The sequence below is a fragment of the Magnolia sinica genome, chromosome 13 (genome assembly GCF_029962835.1).
Source record: "Magnolia sinica isolate HGM2019 chromosome 13, MsV1, whole genome shotgun sequence".
Taxonomy (NCBI): domain Eukaryota; kingdom Viridiplantae; phylum Streptophyta; class Magnoliopsida; order Magnoliales; family Magnoliaceae; genus Magnolia; species Magnolia sinica.
In genome coordinates this window covers 6385169-6404518 of record NC_080585.1, presented here as the reverse complement: position 1 = coordinate 6404518, position 19350 = coordinate 6385169, and the positions used below count along the sequence as shown (strand labels likewise).

General features: G+C 40.3%; 1 protein-coding gene across 2 annotated transcripts; it reads right to left on the bottom strand.

The window, feature by feature from the left end:
* Positions 1–1648: 1648 nt before the first annotated feature.
* On the bottom strand, positions 1649–17600 carry LOC131222583 (cycloartenol-C-24-methyltransferase-like). 2 transcript variants are annotated; one of them, XM_058217713.1, is made up of 13 exons: positions 17400–17600; positions 7907–7973; positions 7084–7157; positions 6921–7005; positions 6775–6830; positions 5883–5937; positions 5495–5542; positions 5287–5370; positions 5044–5160; positions 4057–4140; positions 3798–3923; positions 2289–2386; positions 1649–1870 (listed from the first exon to the last, which is right to left on the bottom strand). In XM_058217713.1, exons 1-13 carry the CDS (start codon positions 17480–17482, stop codon positions 1819–1821), a joined length of 1029 nt encoding a protein of 342 aa, XP_058073696.1. In that variant the 5' UTR covers positions 17483–17600; the 3' UTR covers positions 1649–1818. The 2 variants fall into 2 exon arrangements, with proteins under 2 accessions (XP_058073696.1, XP_058073695.1); XM_058217712.1 differs by having other exon boundaries at positions 1649–2386.
* Positions 17601–19350: the final 1750 nt, after the last annotated feature.

Below are 19350 nucleotides of genomic sequence, written 5' to 3'. Positions count from 1 at the left end.
GAGAGCCCTATCAAGTAAACAATAAGTACCACTGAAAAAAGGCCCAAATCCAACAGCTAGAGTACCAACATATCTTATTGCAATATGCCGGAGTATATTCAAGCAAACCTTCACTAAGAATTCTTGATGTAGAGAAGGTCGTGGACACTTTCATGGCCAAGATGGACCAGAGAAGGCCTGATCAGAGGCGGAAGTGATTAGGACCGTTAGAACCTTAAAACAGTCGTATCTCACAAACCGGAATGAGTTTTTCAACGCACCATATATGATTTTAGGGCAGGAGAAGCTACTTTAGCCAACTAACCCGCTATGCCGGGTTGTCCACACCGGATTTGCAAGATTCCATCAGATCGACGGTCAAAAGTCCATTTTATTTCCATTTTACTGCAAATAGTAAGTTTTAATTTGCTCATAACTTTTAATCCTTTGAGTTGTAAGAGTTGTACCCAACATGAAAAGGGCTTAGAAAAAATTAAGAGAATAATGTCATTAACGTGGTTAAGCCAAATCGAATACTTGCTATTTTTGGCAGAAAACCATGAAGTCTAGTAGGAATCATGACCGTCTATAAATAATATGTTTACTATTCATAGTAAGTCACGTTTTTAAGGAGTTTGAGTCTGAGTCTCCGTCCTAGGTTTGAGTTCACCATTTAAAGGATTGTAATTTCGTTTTTTTTTTTTTTTTAATCGTCAATCAATTTGCTTTGAATTATTAGAAATTATTTTTTGTTTTCATCCCTCGTGGATTCGACGAATCTTTCTGAGGAGTCTAGAGAAGCTCTGTGGATTCGGAGTAATTATCCTTGAGGAAGACGGTGATCGACCTCATCACGTCCTTCCTGGTGCTAATTCTTCCAATCCAAACGTACCCTAAATTGATTGTGAACTGCTAAAAGGAATAGAACTTACATTTCACAAACCAAACACACATATTTCCTCGCAGAATATGCAATGTTCTACTTCCTGTGGATTCCACATCCATTTCTGTATCTATGAAATCGTTTCAATAGAACAAACACACCCTGCTCATTTCCATTCTATAAAAAAATAATTTAAAAAAAGAAGAAGAAGAAGAAGAGTGAAATCCTTACTTTGAGCTAGTTTGACAGAAAATAGGCAACCTGCTCAATGAATGGCAGGTACCCTTTTAACTCCAATCAATGGTCTCAGACATGGTTCGAACGTTCTTCCAACCATGACTTGGTGAGAGTAAACACCAGCAAAAGCTAACATAGGTAGAGGATTTTGATTTTATTACTTTCCTTGTATAGATGTTGTAATCTCTATATATTCAACCCCTTTGGGTTGTCTCAAATACACAAAAGCTTTCAACTCCTCTCTATTTACAGGAGGCTATCTTCAAGATGGTAAGGCAGTCAGATAGGTACAGACTGAAAGATACCTTGTATAGCTAGCATACCTTATATAGTTGGTTTCCATGGGTAGAGGATTCTGATTTTATTACTTTCCTTGTATAGATGTTATAATCTCTATATATTCAACCTCATTGAGTTGTCTCAAATACACAGACATGGTTCGAACGTTCTTCCAACCATGACTTGGTGAGAGTAAACACCAGCAAAAGCTAACATTATTTTCTCTATCAATATAAACACCTGCAAAAGCTAACATTCTTTTCTCTACCAATATGTTCATTTCCATTGCATTTCACAAAGCATGAATTCGAGTAATAAAATACAGGAACTTCCATGCAGAAAAAGCGTGTTGTAGAAAATAACCCAATTTCACTGTGAAGAATAGAGCAGCTTTCAGACTGTTAAAGATCTCAGTCAGCTGAAAATCTAGCTAGGGGGACCTAATGAGGCTTCTGAGCCAAGAAGAAGTACATAGGTGTGAAGATTTCCTTCCTGTCCAAGTCGACGAGGTGTGGGTTTGTCAATGGCCACTGAAAATGGCCTCTTTGAACACAATACAAAGTAAACAATGCAAAACGTAGTAGTAATGTATCATGAAGATTTATTTTGATAATCTAGCCACAACCCATGTGATGTGGCATACATGTACCTGAACTCAAACTATCCGAATCAAGGCTCTCACTGTAGATGGGTTATATCCCAAGATCCACATTGAATGTATGATTCTAACAGGCTGATAGTCAGGGGTGCAGTTTCAGCAAACATTACCACTATTAGAGGTCAGTATTGTCTAATAAATGTGATTTTGGGGCCATGCTCCATCCACAGTGGGTCCCACTATTTGGACAGTTTGGATTTTGTTATATGTAGGATGTGTGTGCCAGAATCAATAGATGTGCTTGGTGCGCACCTTCCACCTTCTACAAGTGCCTCTGCAGCTCTTTCTAGAAAAGATGAAACTCTCTCACTCCCTTCTGGCGCGAGGCCCACATGTTCTAATGCCTTGACCTACAAAAATCAAAGGATTTGTGAGTTGCCTGTTCCTGAAACTTTTAAAGAAATAAAGAAGAGGAAAAGGAAGCAACTCCTTGAATCTTAAAATGGGACATGAACGGTAGTTTCGCTCCTTGAATCTTAAAATGGGACATGAACGGTAGTTTCGCTCCTTGAATCTTAAAATGGGACATGAACCTGTTTTCAGGAAAATAAAAATTCTGAGTGAAAAAGATTCTATGGTGTTTGGGTATTGGAAAAGCTATTCGCAGGAATCCAGTTTTTGTCATTGGATACCAGCAAAGAGTTGTTAGGAGAATAGAGGCCTTTTATCCTTAAAAAAAATATGGATAGGAACCAATTTTCAAAAAATTTGCAACCCATCTTAGAGATTGGAATCTATAGCTTATGTAGATATGACGTAGAGAAGAAGAAAAGAGAAACAATGATGTAGGGCCCAACATATGCCCAACAGCTGACCCCCCACACGACCCCCCACACACACACACACAATGGCTCTCTCTCTCTCTCTCTCTCTCTCTCTCTCTCTCTATAATCTTCCCCTCCCCATCTCTCTACAAATATTGTTTTGTGATATGAGAAGAGGCATTAGTGTATTTTCTCTTTTTCTTGTGAGATCTCTTGATCATTGAGAGTGAGTAAGTCCTCTTGTATTTTGGTGAGTGAATCCTCAAGTAATATATAGTGTATTGTCATCTCCATTTCCAATCAAAGAAATCAATCTTCTTTTTTCTCTCAATTTCTTGCTTGTGCCCATTTTTCCCTTTCTTGTGTGATGGATCAGCATCAAAGGTAGAGAGAGAAAGAGAGAAAAAGAAAAAAAGAAAAAGAAAAAGATGAGAGAGCACGTCCCTACTCTCCTATCATTTAAGTATTAAAAAAGTAAAAATGGCAAAATTACCCCTAATACACTAACTAGAATGGCCAGCATATCCAAAGACTAAAAAAAACTAAGAAATAAGTGAGCCGTAGGCTCATAGCCATAATCTTCAACATAACCATAAAAGGGGCGAATTTGGGAATTGTATTCTCATGGTAATCCATTTCCCACCTTTTCCCATAACCGAAAACACAAATTTAGCTCATCACTAATGGAATCCATTTCTCAAGGGCTGGATTCCCAAGAGCTAAATTGTAGTATACTTCCTTTGCATGTAGACTGGCCTCTAACCTGCAATTACATTACTTTCAAGTTTTCAGTAAAGGAATTTGAGGGCTACTTTCTCATCATAGATCTTCAGAAATGTCACTGATTTTTTTATTTTTATTTTTTGTCATTTCCTATTGATTCAATAGAACTTTTGCATCCATAAGAAGTAAAAAGAAATGGAATGTTTTCAATTCAAATCCAAAAGCCTTACTAAACTAATCTCCACAAAGAGAGGAAATATGGAATCTCAGTTACCATGTATCTAGTGATGAAACGCCCAAGAGCTGTTAAACGGAAGCTACTTAAAGAGAAATGGCTGGCATCCAAAGGCAAATACCAAGGCACAGGCGAGTCCGTGGCAAGATCCTTCTCCCATAGGACCTTCGGATAAAGCAATCCCAATAAACTAATGTCAGTCCCTCATCCAATTCCATTGTCTTTCCATTACAGAAAAGAAAGGGGGGGGGAAAAAGTTTCCATGGTAGGGACCGGGTCATCAATCAAGTTTTCTTACCTCAAACCCCGCAAGCTTCAGAGCATCAAGGCATTGTTCCATGGATCTTATGTCCGGATGGCCATTTCCAAGTTCAACTTCAGCCTGTCTCACAATTGTCAGTGCATTTTTACTCACATGCATATTGTTAGATGCAATGCCAACTTTGCTCGTTATTATATATGCACGATCATGCATGACAGGTCCCATGCATGTGTATGGAAGGACACTTCATGCACGATGTTGCTTGCTTATATGTTAGAGACACCTTGTGCATGTACACACCAGGTGATGTATGCTATGAAAGTAGAATTTTGTCTAAAATTGACTCATATGTTCATGTCTCTTTTATATGTACTGCCACATCCTATGAGACCATTGACTAGTAGTCATGGACAAAAGTATATATAAATGGTTTGTCAACTCTCTTGTGCACGGGAACCTAGGGACTTCTAGTCAAATAATCACAGATATGTTATTGTTAAACCATTGATTGGTTGTCTCTAGAAGAGAGGTGGAACTATTTGTCAATGCACTTCCTGTTTTAGTAAACATGAGGACCACTCTTATCCATGCACAAGCGTGATATGTTCCATTATGCCATGTGTGTGACCTTCCAAGTTCAAGCATCCCACATGTGCATATGTTTCACCATCAATCTTCAAGCACCAATCTTAAGTTCCGTACATGTGCCACAATCCATCTTCCCCCTATTCTGGGGTGACAAGGGATGAAACAGCTAGTCAGGAAGAGCATGTCCATGACCAGCTAGCCTCGATAGCATGCCAAGGACTACCAGTCAATGACACAACTTTGCCCAAATCCAAACAGTCCCCATATACGAGTGGTAAATGAATTTCTGCAATAAAAGGAGTGTTTCCTCTCTCTATTGAGAGCTCCTTCACATACTAATAGCTATCACATGAGATTAATTTCTTTAATCTTGTTTAATTAAGGAAAACCTTCACTAAGAGCTTTACAATTCTATATGCTCTGTGAGAGCATTACCTTGATTTTCTGGTGATTTTTGTTATTGGGATCGAAGGAATCAGTCATGCACCATTCGTACGCAGCAAAACACTGACCGGGCTTCAGCACCCTATAAATTTCTTTATAGCACCCAAGCTGTTGCAACCAGACAACAAAGATCATGAAGAAGTATTGGAACTTAGGATTTGAAATGAGAAACATTATCTGCTGGTATTGATGGGAAAGAACTACTAGAAATGCTCAGAGTTTGAAAGAACATACCACATCTGGTGCATGGCATGTAGCTTCTATTGCATATATTGCGTCAAAAGAATCATCGCAAAATGGCATTTTCATGAAGTCAGCCTGCAGCCATGGAAAACAAAGATAATGAATTGAAAGCAATTAAGAAAGATTAAACTCTGGTTTAGAAAGAACCAAGCTTTTAATCTGAAAGAATGAAGAGAAAGAAGGAAAGGAAAAAGCTGGCCTTGACAAAGTTGCAGGACTCATCTACTCTTGCTAAACGATTTAGTTCCTGTGGAGTGGCATTTGTCAGTGAAAATGCTATATAGAAGAACCAAATCATTTAAATGGAACTGAAGATGAAACTGGCACCCTCCCATGCAAGGATTTTATTTTTTATTTTTTTTTATTGCAGGAAAATACTCTAATTCATGATTTTCCCAAAAAGACCTTGACCATGTATATCTCCCAAATCAGATGCTGAATGTACAGGCGGCATGAGAAGACCCACTCGCCCCTTGCCGGGAGATTCCTAATTTAGAGGATATTCAGAGTAAAAGTATGCACGCAAGGAACCCTGTGGCTGGAGTGTCTTCAGGCATCATCATGCAACAAAGAAAGCTAACACTCACAGTGCCTCTTGAAATCTGGTACTCGTTGTTATTCAACCCTGTGATGACTGTTGAGCTGCAACCAATCATTGCACAAAAGCATCATTATTATAGCTTCTGCTCTGGGTGTGTGTGTGTGTGTGTGTGTGTGTGTGTGTGTGTGAGAGAGAGAGAGAGAGAGAGAGAGAGAGAGAGAGAGAGAGTGGTCCAGGCACTCCTTCAGGACACCATATAATAGGCTTTTGGGGTTTATAATTAATCAAATTTGGCCATGTTTGGAAGCCATGGATTCCTTGACAAATGGCAGAAAAGGAAAGAGGTTTTCCTCTGATGTGATGATTTATGTTGTTTGGATGGTGAAGAAAAGGGTGAAATCAAAGCAATCATTACACTTTTCCATAATGTGGATCATTGGCACAAGAAACTAGGCGAGTATTGTGAGAGGCATATGAGATTTCCACTATCTACTCAAACAAGAACTCAAAATTGGAATCCATGTTTTAATAGTTCTCATAGAAATCATCATTGGATAATTACTGTTATTATTTTTTCCTTTCATTTGACTTGGATTCCATGTATCCAAACATGCCCTTATGGTTAGAGAGGAGTGGTCTCTAATCTCATTTTCTTATTAATAATAAATCCCAAAGACATATAATATCATGTCCTAAAGAAGCTTTGGTACTACATACACATGTGCACACTCTCTAACACTCAGAAACATGTCATAACAATAAGCAACCAAGCTATATAATCAACTGAATTTTGTTTTTAGAAATAAATCTATGATTTAATTGAGAACTGTCTTCTTCTTCTTCTTTTTTTGCAATTGTCGGATTACGACTGCTACATAACATTACAAGTTCCTTGGTTGAAAGCCAGAAGAAATATAAATTGTGAGAAATGGAGTTACCTAAATCTAGCAATTTCCCGTTGTGGTCCTCCAATTCCACATCCCACATCCAAAACCTGCATCGACAAACCAAAGAAAAATCCATAAATTCTCAAAGAATCTTGATAATGTATATGCCATTGATTTTCACTTTTAATAAAATGAACCTTCATTCCGGGTTTCAAACCCAGTTGTAAAGCAAGAAAGTGTTCATGCTGTTTGATGCTTTCTCCAAGTGATTCTCCTTTCCATCTGAAATAACAAAAATTCAATCCTGATTAGTTCATTTTCAGCTGATTGGCTCCAAAGATACAATGCAGAAATCCTAACCTGGCAGCAAAATGAAAGGACTCCCCCCAACCATATTCATAGAAGCTGGTTACAAGGTCATAATACTTATTTACCTGAAAACCACATTCATTAGATTCAAGAGTTAAATTTTAAAATAGAAGTTGTTTAGAACTCCAAAAGGCATGACTTCGCTACTCTCATGGAGTGAGTGCAATGGTTCATCCAGGCAACTCATTTTAAACTATCCAAACTGTGGGCTCCACCTCAGATGGATCATAAACCCAAAAATTACAGGGAGTTGATTGTCTAAATAGCCAGTTGAACAGTAGGTAATGAGCGGTTGAAATGAAAAATAGTCAATGGCCCAAATCCGATGAACAAATGTCCATAAGCTAGAGGTCATGATCATTCAATCAATCTGATTTTAGGGCCATGACTTACAGTAATTTTCTCATGATTCAGACAGTTTAATTTGAATTATATGTATGCTATTTGTACAATTTATGAGTGCATGAATATGAACCACCATCAACAGGAGAATCCAACATTTAGGAGATAGAGCACAAACTAAAACAAGGTTTGCAATATATACATATTGACATTTTGGCAATCTCCTATTCAAGCACTACCAAATAGCAAAATCGTTTACAGAAAAAAAGCAAAAACATGCCATGCATCTCACACTAATAACTATTTCCTAGAGTACATCTACAGAAAGAACAAGTCACATATCACATAAGCAATTGAAACTGTATTACATGAAGTGGTGTGTATCTAAGAGTAGGAATATTAAGTTTCATGTCTGGAAATCGAGTGCAATAAATCAGAACAGAAAAGCCAACAAAAAAAAAAAAACTCTTACCATGTCAGTGTAGTCAGCTTTCCTTGCTTCCTCATCCCCTCCAAAACCGACATGACATCTCTCATACCTGGATTATTGCCCAAAAAAGTATACTTAGGATAATTCAAAAACACTACCCAAAAAGCCAATGACAGCTAGAAACATCTCCAGTCTTGATTTCTTGACCAAAATAATTATTTGGAGAATGCAGATTGACATACTGATTTTCAGTCTTGATTTCAGATGACATACTGATTTTCTCTGAAGCATCTATGGAGTTTGTGGCCAACTTGCGGACAGCGATAAGATGCTTTGAAGCAACTACAGGGCTGAGGGTGAATATGTCCAAATCCAGAATTTATGGGATCAACTTGGATCCCCAAGAGGTGAGTAGCCTTGCGAAGTTGCTGGGATGCTCATCCAGTTTGTTCCCGACGTCATTTGTGGGCCTTCCTCTGGATATTGGCAAGCCTAAGAAGCATCAATGGGAGAGAGTCATTCGGAGATTCCATCATCATCTGGCCGGTTGGAAAACTCGATATCTTTCCAGTGGAGGTTGCCTCGCGCTGATTAAAGCAGCGCTCTCCAACCTGCCAACTTACTTCATGTCGGTCTTTCATTGTCCAGCAGCCATTCTCAAATCCATCGGCATGCTGAGACGAAAGTTTCTTTGGCAGGGAAGGGAGGACAAGGAGAAATTCCCCCTGATGAAATGGAAGCAGGTTTTCACGGGGTTTGAAGACGGTGGAGCCGGCATCAAAGATTTAAAGCTGATGAACCAGGCTCTTTTAGGCAAGTGGCTTTGGAGGCTTGGCAATGAAAAGGATTGCCTATGGAATAAAATTATCAAGGGTAAATACCGAAGCTCTACAGGAGGTTGGTGGACGAGTGAGTCTTCTCATCATAGGGTCTCTTCAATCTGGAAAGGCATCTGCTGTATGAAAGAAGTGGTCATTCAGGGCACTGGTTTTGAAGTTGGAAGGGGAGACTATGCGACTCTGGTTAGATAATTGAGTAGGAGACTCCACGCTGAAAGACAGATTCCCCTCTATCTACCGGATTGCTGCGAAGAAGAACAGTCTCTTATCCGATAATTATTCTATGGAAGCGGCCAAACCGGTCTGGAACATCCAAACTAGAAGAAACCTTCAGGACTGGGAAATCATCGATTTTGTGGATTTGATGGAATGCATCCAGCACACTCAACCCAACCCGTTTCGGGAAGATATCATACTCTGGAAAGCAGAAAACTCCTCTTCCTTTTCTGTGAAGTCTCTCTTCAAGCTTCTCTACAACTCCAACGGTGTCTCCCACCCTCAGCGCCCCTACTTTTTTTGGAAATACGACATTCCTTCAAAGGTGCAGGTGTTCGGGTGGTTGGCTGGAAATAACAGGATTCTCACGGTTGATAATCTCAGGAAAAGAGGAATGATCCTCCCCAATGTTTGCATTTGTTGCCTCGCTGCAGAAGAAACGGTGAATCATCTCTTCATCCACTGTCCGTATATCTCTTCCATCTGGGCTGCCCTCCTCCCCTGCTTCAACGTCCATTGGTGCTTTCCTAAAGATGCCGATAACCTCCTCAAAGCATGGCACGGCGTTCGATAGGAAATCAATACACCCGGGTTTGGCGCATGGCTATAATGGCTATTTGGTGGGCCGTGTGGATTGAAAGGAATAATAGGTGTTTTCAGAACAAAGCGCAGGCTCCTCACTTTCTGTCTTCCCTGATCAAGTGCACGATTGCGGATTGGGCTTCCCATATGAGTGGGATCAATGTAGATTTTCTTTTCTTTAACGATTAACGGTCTCTGCCATCTCAGCAGTCTCCGTTTCTCCTTTGTTTTCTTTCTCTTTAATACAAGTTATCTTTCAAAAAAAAAAAAAATATTTGGAGAAAACCTTTAAAAAAAAAAAAAAAGAAAAGAAAAAGTGGGGGGGGGGGGGGGGTGGTGGTTTGGGTGAAAAAGAGGGTGTGATCAGTTCCTTTGACAAGTGCAACAAGTGGTGTTAACGCCCACCAAAACTTGTACCTACAGCTAGGACTGTCCACGATTATGGCCACCTATTTACTATTAATCAAACGGGCATGAAACTCCGAGGGAGGCTCTTTCTCATGATGATGCTTCTTGTCGACCGTTTGGATTTCAGACATGTGCCACACATTCACATGTGTGCGCCCCCACAAGATCTTTTCATTTTCAGAAAACAGAGCAAAGGGTGTTTTTTTGACGCGACAGCAGTGCAGGCGAAATTAATCAGCAACATATTTTGGCATCGCCCAAACACAACCTTAGGTTAATGCAGGAGGCCGATCCAATGTTGCTAGGCACCTGAATTTGCAAATAGGCCTCTGATGCAATATTGAAAACATGTGACGGGTTCCTGTTACAAGATTAAGGAAAACAAACTGCCCACAATCATTTTTATTTTTTTTCACAAAACATCCAAATGATAGTTTAGAGACTGAGATAGGAAGTGTGGGAATGAGGTGTAAAACATTGGCAGAGCTCTTCAACATGTAAAAAGGTACTGTAGAGCAAGGTTCCATTACTTCAATCATGCTATGGGATGCTCGCGAGACTGAAATTTGAATTCTTCTCAAGCATCTGTATCTGAGTAATATCACTAGCCATGTTTGGTTCACATGTATGGCTAAATTCAGATTCTGATACTTTTATGTGTATTATGTGATTTCTGTTAGGATATATACACATGTATATCTGTACAGCTGTACGTAAGCTACATAGATTCGTATTAGCTGTATACATGTACTCTACGTGTAATACTCTTGTATATAATTTAGGTATCTTAATGTAATACAACAGATCCAAGTTTCCATATTTCAGCCTTAAAAAGTTATCAGACCAGATACACATGTATATCTGTATACACATACATGTATCTATCCTAACATTTTCATCTGCATTGCAAATGCCAATGGCCAACATCAGCAGTGACTAATACATTGCTACATGGCCTTTGTTTGCCAATGCACGCAGATTTTAAACACAGTTGAGCTTTGCTAATCCCATGTGCTTCTGGAGTCTTGCTCGTTGACACACAAGCAGAGATCCCAATACCAAATGCATGTGCTGTATCTTAACTTCTAGTCCAGTTGGCAACATTGTTTGCATCTTCTGCCTCAAAAATCAGGTAGTTCATCTCCTGAGGTGCAGCCCCACGATGTACAAAGTTTAATTGTTTTTGTCTAGAACTCCATTTGTTTTGTATGCCACGGCCCACCTAAGCTTTGGAATTGCCTGATTTTTAAGCTAGAAGATCCAAGCATCGTTTGGTCGTTTCCAATAAGATGGAAAGTTCATATTGCATTTGTGTATTCCATACTAGAACTTACGCATGTGGGATTAGAAAATATCCAACAACATTATCAAGTTACAAAATGCTAGAGAGGTTTGCTACGATACTTACCCAGGCATTGTCATCATATGTGCCGGGAGAGTGGGCAACTCATCCCCACAATTTCTATTGTTGTGGCCCAAGTTTTAGATTCACCTCGCTTTCAGTCGACCGGGCCTTTTCTGATCCATCTTGGCCATGTAATTGTCCGCGACCCGCTCTACATCACATCTCCACCATTTTCATTGTTATAGCCCAAGCTTTAGATCTACCTCACTTTTGTGCCAAAATCCTATGTAATAGACTTATGGAGTGCATTTCATATAACCTTTGTTGCATGGCTCCCCAGTAATTCCGTCGAAGGAGAGGTTTTTTTTTTTTGGCCTCGGTTAGCTTGTTAGTACACCCACTGTCAGTCCACACTTCACCGTTAGCCACCCCCTCTAGGGAATCGATACCAAGACCTCAGTGTTGAAACGAGATATCTTTCACTCAGTCTACCACTTAGAGCTATGGATCTGGGTGTCGAAGGAGAGGTTACATGCAAAGAAGATAAATGTGGCTGCTGGCATGAAAGAGTGAATTAGAAAAATCAACTCCCTTGTTTTCTTTCAAATAAAGTCTGAGACATTTAAGGCTTTATGTTTTCAAGTTCCAAAATAGCCCTGACTTCTTTTAAGATGTTCTACAGTAGCCCACATTCAATGTGGGCCTTGTAGGCCACCCAATGATTTGCGGCCAGGAGATGTTAATGGTGCGACCTGCCTGACAAATGGTCTATATCTCACACGCATCTCTAACTTCGAGTCGAGGCGAGTTGAGCTTTTTCGAGTCGAATCAAGCAAGCTAACCGAGATGACTCGACTCATGTACAACTCTATCTACATCTCTCTTAAGTAAAGTCCGATCCTCTTGAGCTCGTAAGAAATCTGCAAGAGCACATTCTTTCATGCATTGTCATGAACCGTAAGCAAGATTTCACCGATTAATACTCGGGCCGTCTGTGTAACATTATGAATTTTCGCTATTTTGGATTACCAAAAATCCTTAATTTATATATATATATATATATATATATATATATATATACAGCCTACGTCGTCACTTACTGATCATTGACGCTCGAGGTGAGCCTATACATAGGTGATACCAATCAAGAACCACATGAATTCAATTAATTAACCACAGGAAGCTAACGAATCCGCTCAATCGCTTAAACCTCAAGTCTAGCCTCGTGATTTATTCATCTAAGGCCCAAATTTAGCCAACATATCACTGACCAATCAAGACAATCATAACTAAATAAATACCTACCTAAAGCCGAGACAACTGTGGTTCGAATCTTAATTAATAAACCAAATCAACCCAATTACTCATTTAGCCTAAGAACCAACGATATAGAGTAATCACGGCCGAATCGCCATTTTCGCTAATTACGAATAGGTCACACTATGAACATAGTTAATCCAAATCCTAACAATTGCGCAGAAGAAATTTTGATACCTAATTCATTCCAGAAATGCCTTGATTATCCAAATGAGCTATAGACCGCTCGTTAGTGGGCCACTAGTTCTAAAACTATAAAATAATGTTCGTCTCACTGGGCTTGATGCCCATCACGGGTGACGAATCAAGAAAGTGCCCAGAACAGCTCAACTTGAGCCAGAAGTCAAGTTCTTGAAATGCGTGAATCCCCTAAGTTGAAATTTGAAAACTTAAGTAAAATAGAGCCCTCGTTGTTTCGCAAAGTTGTGATCTTCTGACCGTTAGATTGCGACCAAACTCGAGGTACGAGTGAAGGATATTTTCCCGCTTGTATTTATATAGGCGCGTCCTCAATCGATCATTAACGAACGTCCATCGCAAATGAGGTCCCCCGTGGTTGATCGAAGCATCTGATGAAATTGCGGTTTATACCGTCGAAACTGAATAATAAATCTGAGACAAGGTCCTAGAGGGGGGTGAATACGACTTTTCAAATATTTCTTCTATTTAAAATCCTAATTGCCTAACTTAAACTATCATTCAGTTTAAAGCAAGTAAGGCCATATAATTCTAAAGACTTCCAAGCCAATAGAAGATCCAATCACAGAGGCTTATTAAAGATATGTAAATATAACAACTAGCTTAGTGTTGTGAGCTTGTGTATGGAGTGTATTTCCTATCAATTAATAACATTCATTCAATCATGTATAATAATTTAAACATTCAAGCATGTATAAGCATGATTAAACAGATGCACAAATGATAATTCCAAACACAAGCATGTATAGTGGTTTAGCTACGTGCCTACTCTACTCCTGCCATCCACACTCAATCCCAAAGTGCACCGGATTTCACTATTAATGGTTTTAAAATAGGTTCACCAATAACCTTTACAGTCCTACACTAAGGACACCAATTTATGCTCTCCGTAAGAGCAAAGGTCATACACTAAGAACCCACGTTTAGGCTCACTAGCCAAGGTCCCACATAAGGCACCTCCGTTTAAGCCTACCAGCCAAGGTCCCACACAAGGCACTTACGTTTAGGTCCACCGGCCAAGGTCCCATACTAGGCACCTAATCGAGTTCGTTGATAGCAAACTCTTAGCCTCAATCCTACACGAGGATAAAGACTAAACTGTGGACTCTTAATAATGACACTTATCAGATTGAGTCCTCTTTTGTAGCTTGTCTTGGGTTGCTTAATCTTCGCGCTCTTGTGCTTGAATCAACTTCCCGGTGCTCCCCCGATCGCGTGGCTTAGATTTTCCTGTTGATTCAGCTTCACGATGAAGAACATTGCATAAGATGTACCTATAAAGGTAACCAAGGTAATGAGAGTTGGTTGAATCTCCTATCTAGGATAATGAGTGGATTTCTTAAGGGGTTCAACCTATGGATGCTCTAGAGTATAAAAAAGATAAAGGATTTTCTTATTGGTTTGGTCTTTGTATTCTAGAGAAGGCACGAGTTCATGTTCTTCATTAATAGGAGATTTGAATGCTCATAGAAGTGACAGATCACAATGAAGAGAGCATGAAACTCGTATGGATAGAGTCCTAGAGACTCTATGATACCTTTTTCCACTGATTTTGCAAGTTTCTACAAGCCTCTTTTATAGAGAAAAAGTTTCAATGGATAGCAATCGGTAGTGCTGAATTAAATCATCAAATTACTTCGGTGGTACTGAATTACCAATCAATAGTGTCGAATTAAATCATCAAATTGCTAAATGAAAAGGACCCCTTTCGATGACACTGAAATTTGTTCGTCGGTAGCAGTCGGTGTCACCGAAATGTCCAGTCGGTGACACCGAATTACTTTTGAAATGTTGCTGGAATGTTTTGAGCGCTTTCGGTGATACCTTTGTCCTCCCAAATGTGGACAGATATTTCTGTTTTAATCCATAGTCCATTTAATCATTCATCAACTTGGAACTTGCTAAAGCCAAGACTAAAGGGTAGAAAATATATACTCGGAATTGGCTTTGAATATATGACCTAAGTAGGGTTTCCTATCTGGGTTGTGATAATCTATTTGCAAGGTCAAGATCGTAGAAACGGTTCTTTGTCTTCAATGTAGCTCTGATGTTTCCTAATCCAGTTGCGTCGCCAGTCTTCATTTGCCAATAACTCATCTCACTACTTGACACAACTAGTCACGTGAATGACAAACAAGCGTGCAAAGGTGGGTGCACTTACATCCGATCTCCACCCAATTTGGACCAATCGCGAATCCTATGATGGGGCACATGCCCCTTGGTGTGAATGAGTCAGCGGCCCCCGAAGGGGCCCTGTAGGCCAAAACCAGACCACTATAGGAAAATATAATGGAAAAGAGTCTTACAGGGTCATTTGGACACAAAATCTGAGACTATAAAAGCTCAAGAATTTCTCTCTCACTCTCATACGAATTTTCACTTGTAAAAAGAGGGGAGAGAGAGAGGAGGAGGAGAAGGGGAGATGGTGTAGGAGGGGGTAGATTGAAGCATTCGCCCCATCCCAGTTAGCCCGTGGTGTAGCTGTGACCATGCTGCACTACCGGAATTACCCCTGCGACAATCAAAGCTAACTAACAAGCCCTTTTTTGAGATTTGAGCTTTGAGGAAGATTCAAGGTAACATTCATGCCATTCATTTTTATTTTTTTTTAGCTCATTTTAAGCATTATCCCAAAAAATGAAGAAGATTCAAATCTTAATTGGACCACACCACAGGAAACAATGGGGATTGAACGCTGATAGCGGAAATTTTTTTAGGGGCCACATTAATTTTGGATCAAGCTAATATTTGTGTTTTCCCTTCATCCAGATATATGTGACCTTATCTACAGGTTGGATGGCAAATTAATATCATAGTGGTCCCTAAGAAGTTTTTAATGGTGGACATTCAATCAATATTGTTTTTCCGTGGTGTGGTCCACCTGGGATTTGGAGTTGTCTCATTTTTGTCCTAATTCCCTAAAATGAGCTGGAAAAATGGATGGCCGGCGTGGACAAAACACATATATCATGGTGGGGCCCACAGAGTATTGACATCAGCTAGGTGGCTGGTGTTGGGTTCGCTGGCCAAACCGCGTCAAGTCTGTCACGGCTCACATGTGGTCCAATTGCAATAATGGGCCCTCGTTGCCGCTTACATGTGGGTCCTAGCTCCCGTCGGATAGCACACGTGTGATATATCTGGACCAGTCATGAGGCATTGCTCACCGTGGCAATGCCATGTGCTAAAAATAAGGGTAGTAGATTCACCAAGTGAGCCGCTCGTTCATTGAATTTGGACCGTCACATTTTTTTTCTAACCGCCCATTTTCTCATTTAAGAGTGATCTGCCCGATTAGTGGACCAATGTTCTTTTCCTGGTCCATGGCGGACGCGGATTTCCTGCGAAAGCCTTTCGCAGGAAGTTCCTGCGCAAGGTTGCTGAGTGGGGCCCACCACCATGTTTCTTAGAAATATACTCCGTTTATCCGTTTTTTGAGCTCATTTTAGTACAAAAGAAAAAAAAATGAGGTGGATACAACACTCAAGTGGGCCACACGAGAGTAAACAGTGGAGATTCGGTGAGAACCGTTGAAACATTCTTACGACCATAAAAGCTTTGTTTCAGGCTATTTTATTTTGTATTTTCACTTCATCCCTGTGGTAATAACCTTATAAACGGTTTGGATGGCATATAAACATCAAGGTGGACCCCAAGAAGGTTTCAACGGTAGGCATTTCTTTTCCCAATTTTCCCTCTGGTGTGGTCCACTTTAGTTTTGGATCCAACTCATTAGTCACTTATCCTAAAATTAGCTCCCCAAATGGATGAACGGAATATATTTCCCAGAAACATGGTGGTGGGCCCCACCAGCAACCTTGCGCAGGAACTTCCTGCGAAAGGCTTTCGCAGGAAATCCGCGTCCGTCCATGGCATGTTTACAACACACGCTGCTACCTGATGAACGGTCAGATCTCTAACATGTGTGCCATCCAACAGTAAGAACGAGAGCCACGGATCCTGAACAGAGAAGCAGCCGTTCATAACACGCACATAGGCATCCACACGCGGATACACTCATGCATACATGCTTGCAAGCGGGAAATGAAAGTGCTGCTCAGAGGTCATGACGTGCATCTAAACTGAGCACTACATGGAAGGAACATGCATCAGATCCACTCCGTCCATCAGATTGTACGCCGTATTTCCACGACGGATCCTAAAATCATTGAAATAAAAGATTAGATGGACCACACAATAAGGAAAGGTATAACATCATGAGTGAAACCTCTAAATTCACGTGGTGTGGCCCACACCAGAGTTGGAAAGTCCTGATTTCCAATGAATCCATTCATCCTGGTCTAGCGCGTCAGATGAATAGATTGGATGGCATATGTACCCCACGGTGGACCCCACACACAATGTGTACGATTTTAACGGCTGGCGTCCCCATTTAACTTTTCCTCGTGGTGTAGCAAATATTAATTTTGAAATGGCCTAGTTTTTGGTTCTCTCACCAAAAAAGAGGGCGGCGCATCTGATGAACGGAGTGGATCTCTTCCATATGAAGAAGATTTATCCACGTCAGTGAAAGTCATATCCCTTGTGACCGTGCAAGTCACACAAGCGCTTTCCAAGAGAAAAGGCAAAGAAGCCAGTAGTCACTACTCACTGGTCAGAAAGACCTTACTGATGAACGGCTGAAAGGACTTCCTTCTTATCGATCTTTCCTCCAAGACCAGAGGCAAGATCCAACGGTCCAGCTTTCGACATCTGTCTCGCTATCTTCAAACAGTAGAATTGAGGAGAATGTAGGAATCGAGCTACAGTGATGGGAAGGAGGACAGAGCGCAGCTGCGACGATTTTCACGGAGAGAGAAAAGGAGCGACATTCTTCCGTGTTGCTCGAGTCGTTTGTTGAAGAGGGTTTGCTTTTTTACTTTGGCAGCGTGTGATGATTGATACGCAATCAGTGAAATTATGTACACGTGGCATTTGTACAATCTACCTAAAATCAGGCTGCTTGAAGGGATTGCGTACTGAGCGAAGCGGATTGGCTGGTGTACCACACACCAACGAACTGGCTGATGTGTTGACGTCACCAAGTTCTGTGGGTCCCACCTTGAGTTATGTGTTATATCCAAACCGTCCGTCCATCTGGAGATCTCGGTGTAAGGCTTGATCAAAAAATAAAACAGATCCAAAGGTCTAGTGGACCACATTGAAAAAATCGGTGGGGGATTAAACGTCTACCATTGATAACCCTTCTGGAGGTAACAGAAGTTTTGAAACAATATGAATGTATGATAATTGCTTTTACTCCTAATCAAGGTCTTTGTGACCTTACGGACAGATAGGATGGAAAATACGTTATGGTGGGCCCTATAAATGTTTTAACAGTGAGAATAATTGTCCCACGTCTATACGTCTATATCTTCTTTGGTCTACTTGAGCTTTGGATATTACTATTGTTTAAATCGTTTTCTAAAATGATCTTTACAAATGGATGAACAATATGGATATAATGAATACATCATTGCGGGGGCATGTAATTTTGATCTCCTTTGAACCGTTCCTACACCCGATATAATAAATACATCATTTCGAAGGCATGTAACTTTGATCTCCTTTGAACCGTTCATACAGCCCGGAGCTAGAGAAGCGTCAGCACTCATATCTACAAGGCACGTACACACAAGGTTGGTGTGTGGTACACCTTGTTGGGCTCACCGTTAATATAAGTTGTTCATCCATGCCGTAAATCTGTTTTTTCAGCTTATTTCAAGGCTTGAGCACAAAATCGAAAGATATCTAAAGGCCAAGTGTACCACACAAAATTAAAAGATATCTAAAGCTCAAGTGGACCACACCACAGTAAACAGAGATAATAATGATTTTCGCCTGTTGAAACCTTCACAAGGCCCACAGTGACGTTTATATGTCATCCAACTTTTTCATGAGATCACATGGACATGGATAAAGGAAAATATAAATATCAGCTTATCTAAAATTTTCGTGTTCTCAACAAAATTTCAACGGTCGAGGTTCGATTCATGGTCAATCTGCTTCATTTTGTTACTCAAGCCCTGAAATTATACGGTAAAATGGTTCGACAGAGGGAGAAAATACATAAGCTACAGTGGCCCCACAAGGTTTAAAATACATAAATTACAGTGATAAAATGGATGGATAGAGTGGCAAAATATATAAATTACGGAAGCGGTTGGCAGGTGTACCTAAAGCCACCGATATGGCTGGTTGTTGACGTCACCAAGTTCTGTGGGTCCCACCATGAGGTACTGTTATATCTAAACCGTACATTCATTTGGAGAGATCATTTTAATGCTTGAGCCGAAAAAATAAGATAAATCTAAAGATCAAGTGCACGACACTGCAAAAAGCAATGGGAGATTCAATGTCTACCATTGAAACCCTTTCGGGGGTGACAGAAGTTTTGGAACAATATGATATTTGTATTTTCTCTGCATCTGTGTGACCTTATGAACAAATTGGATGGGAAATAAACATCACGCGGGCCCTACGAATGTTTTAACGGTTGGAATTCATTGTCACTACTTATTATTTGTGGTGTGGTCCAATTGAGATTTGGATGTGACTCATTTTTGGGTTCATGCCCTAAA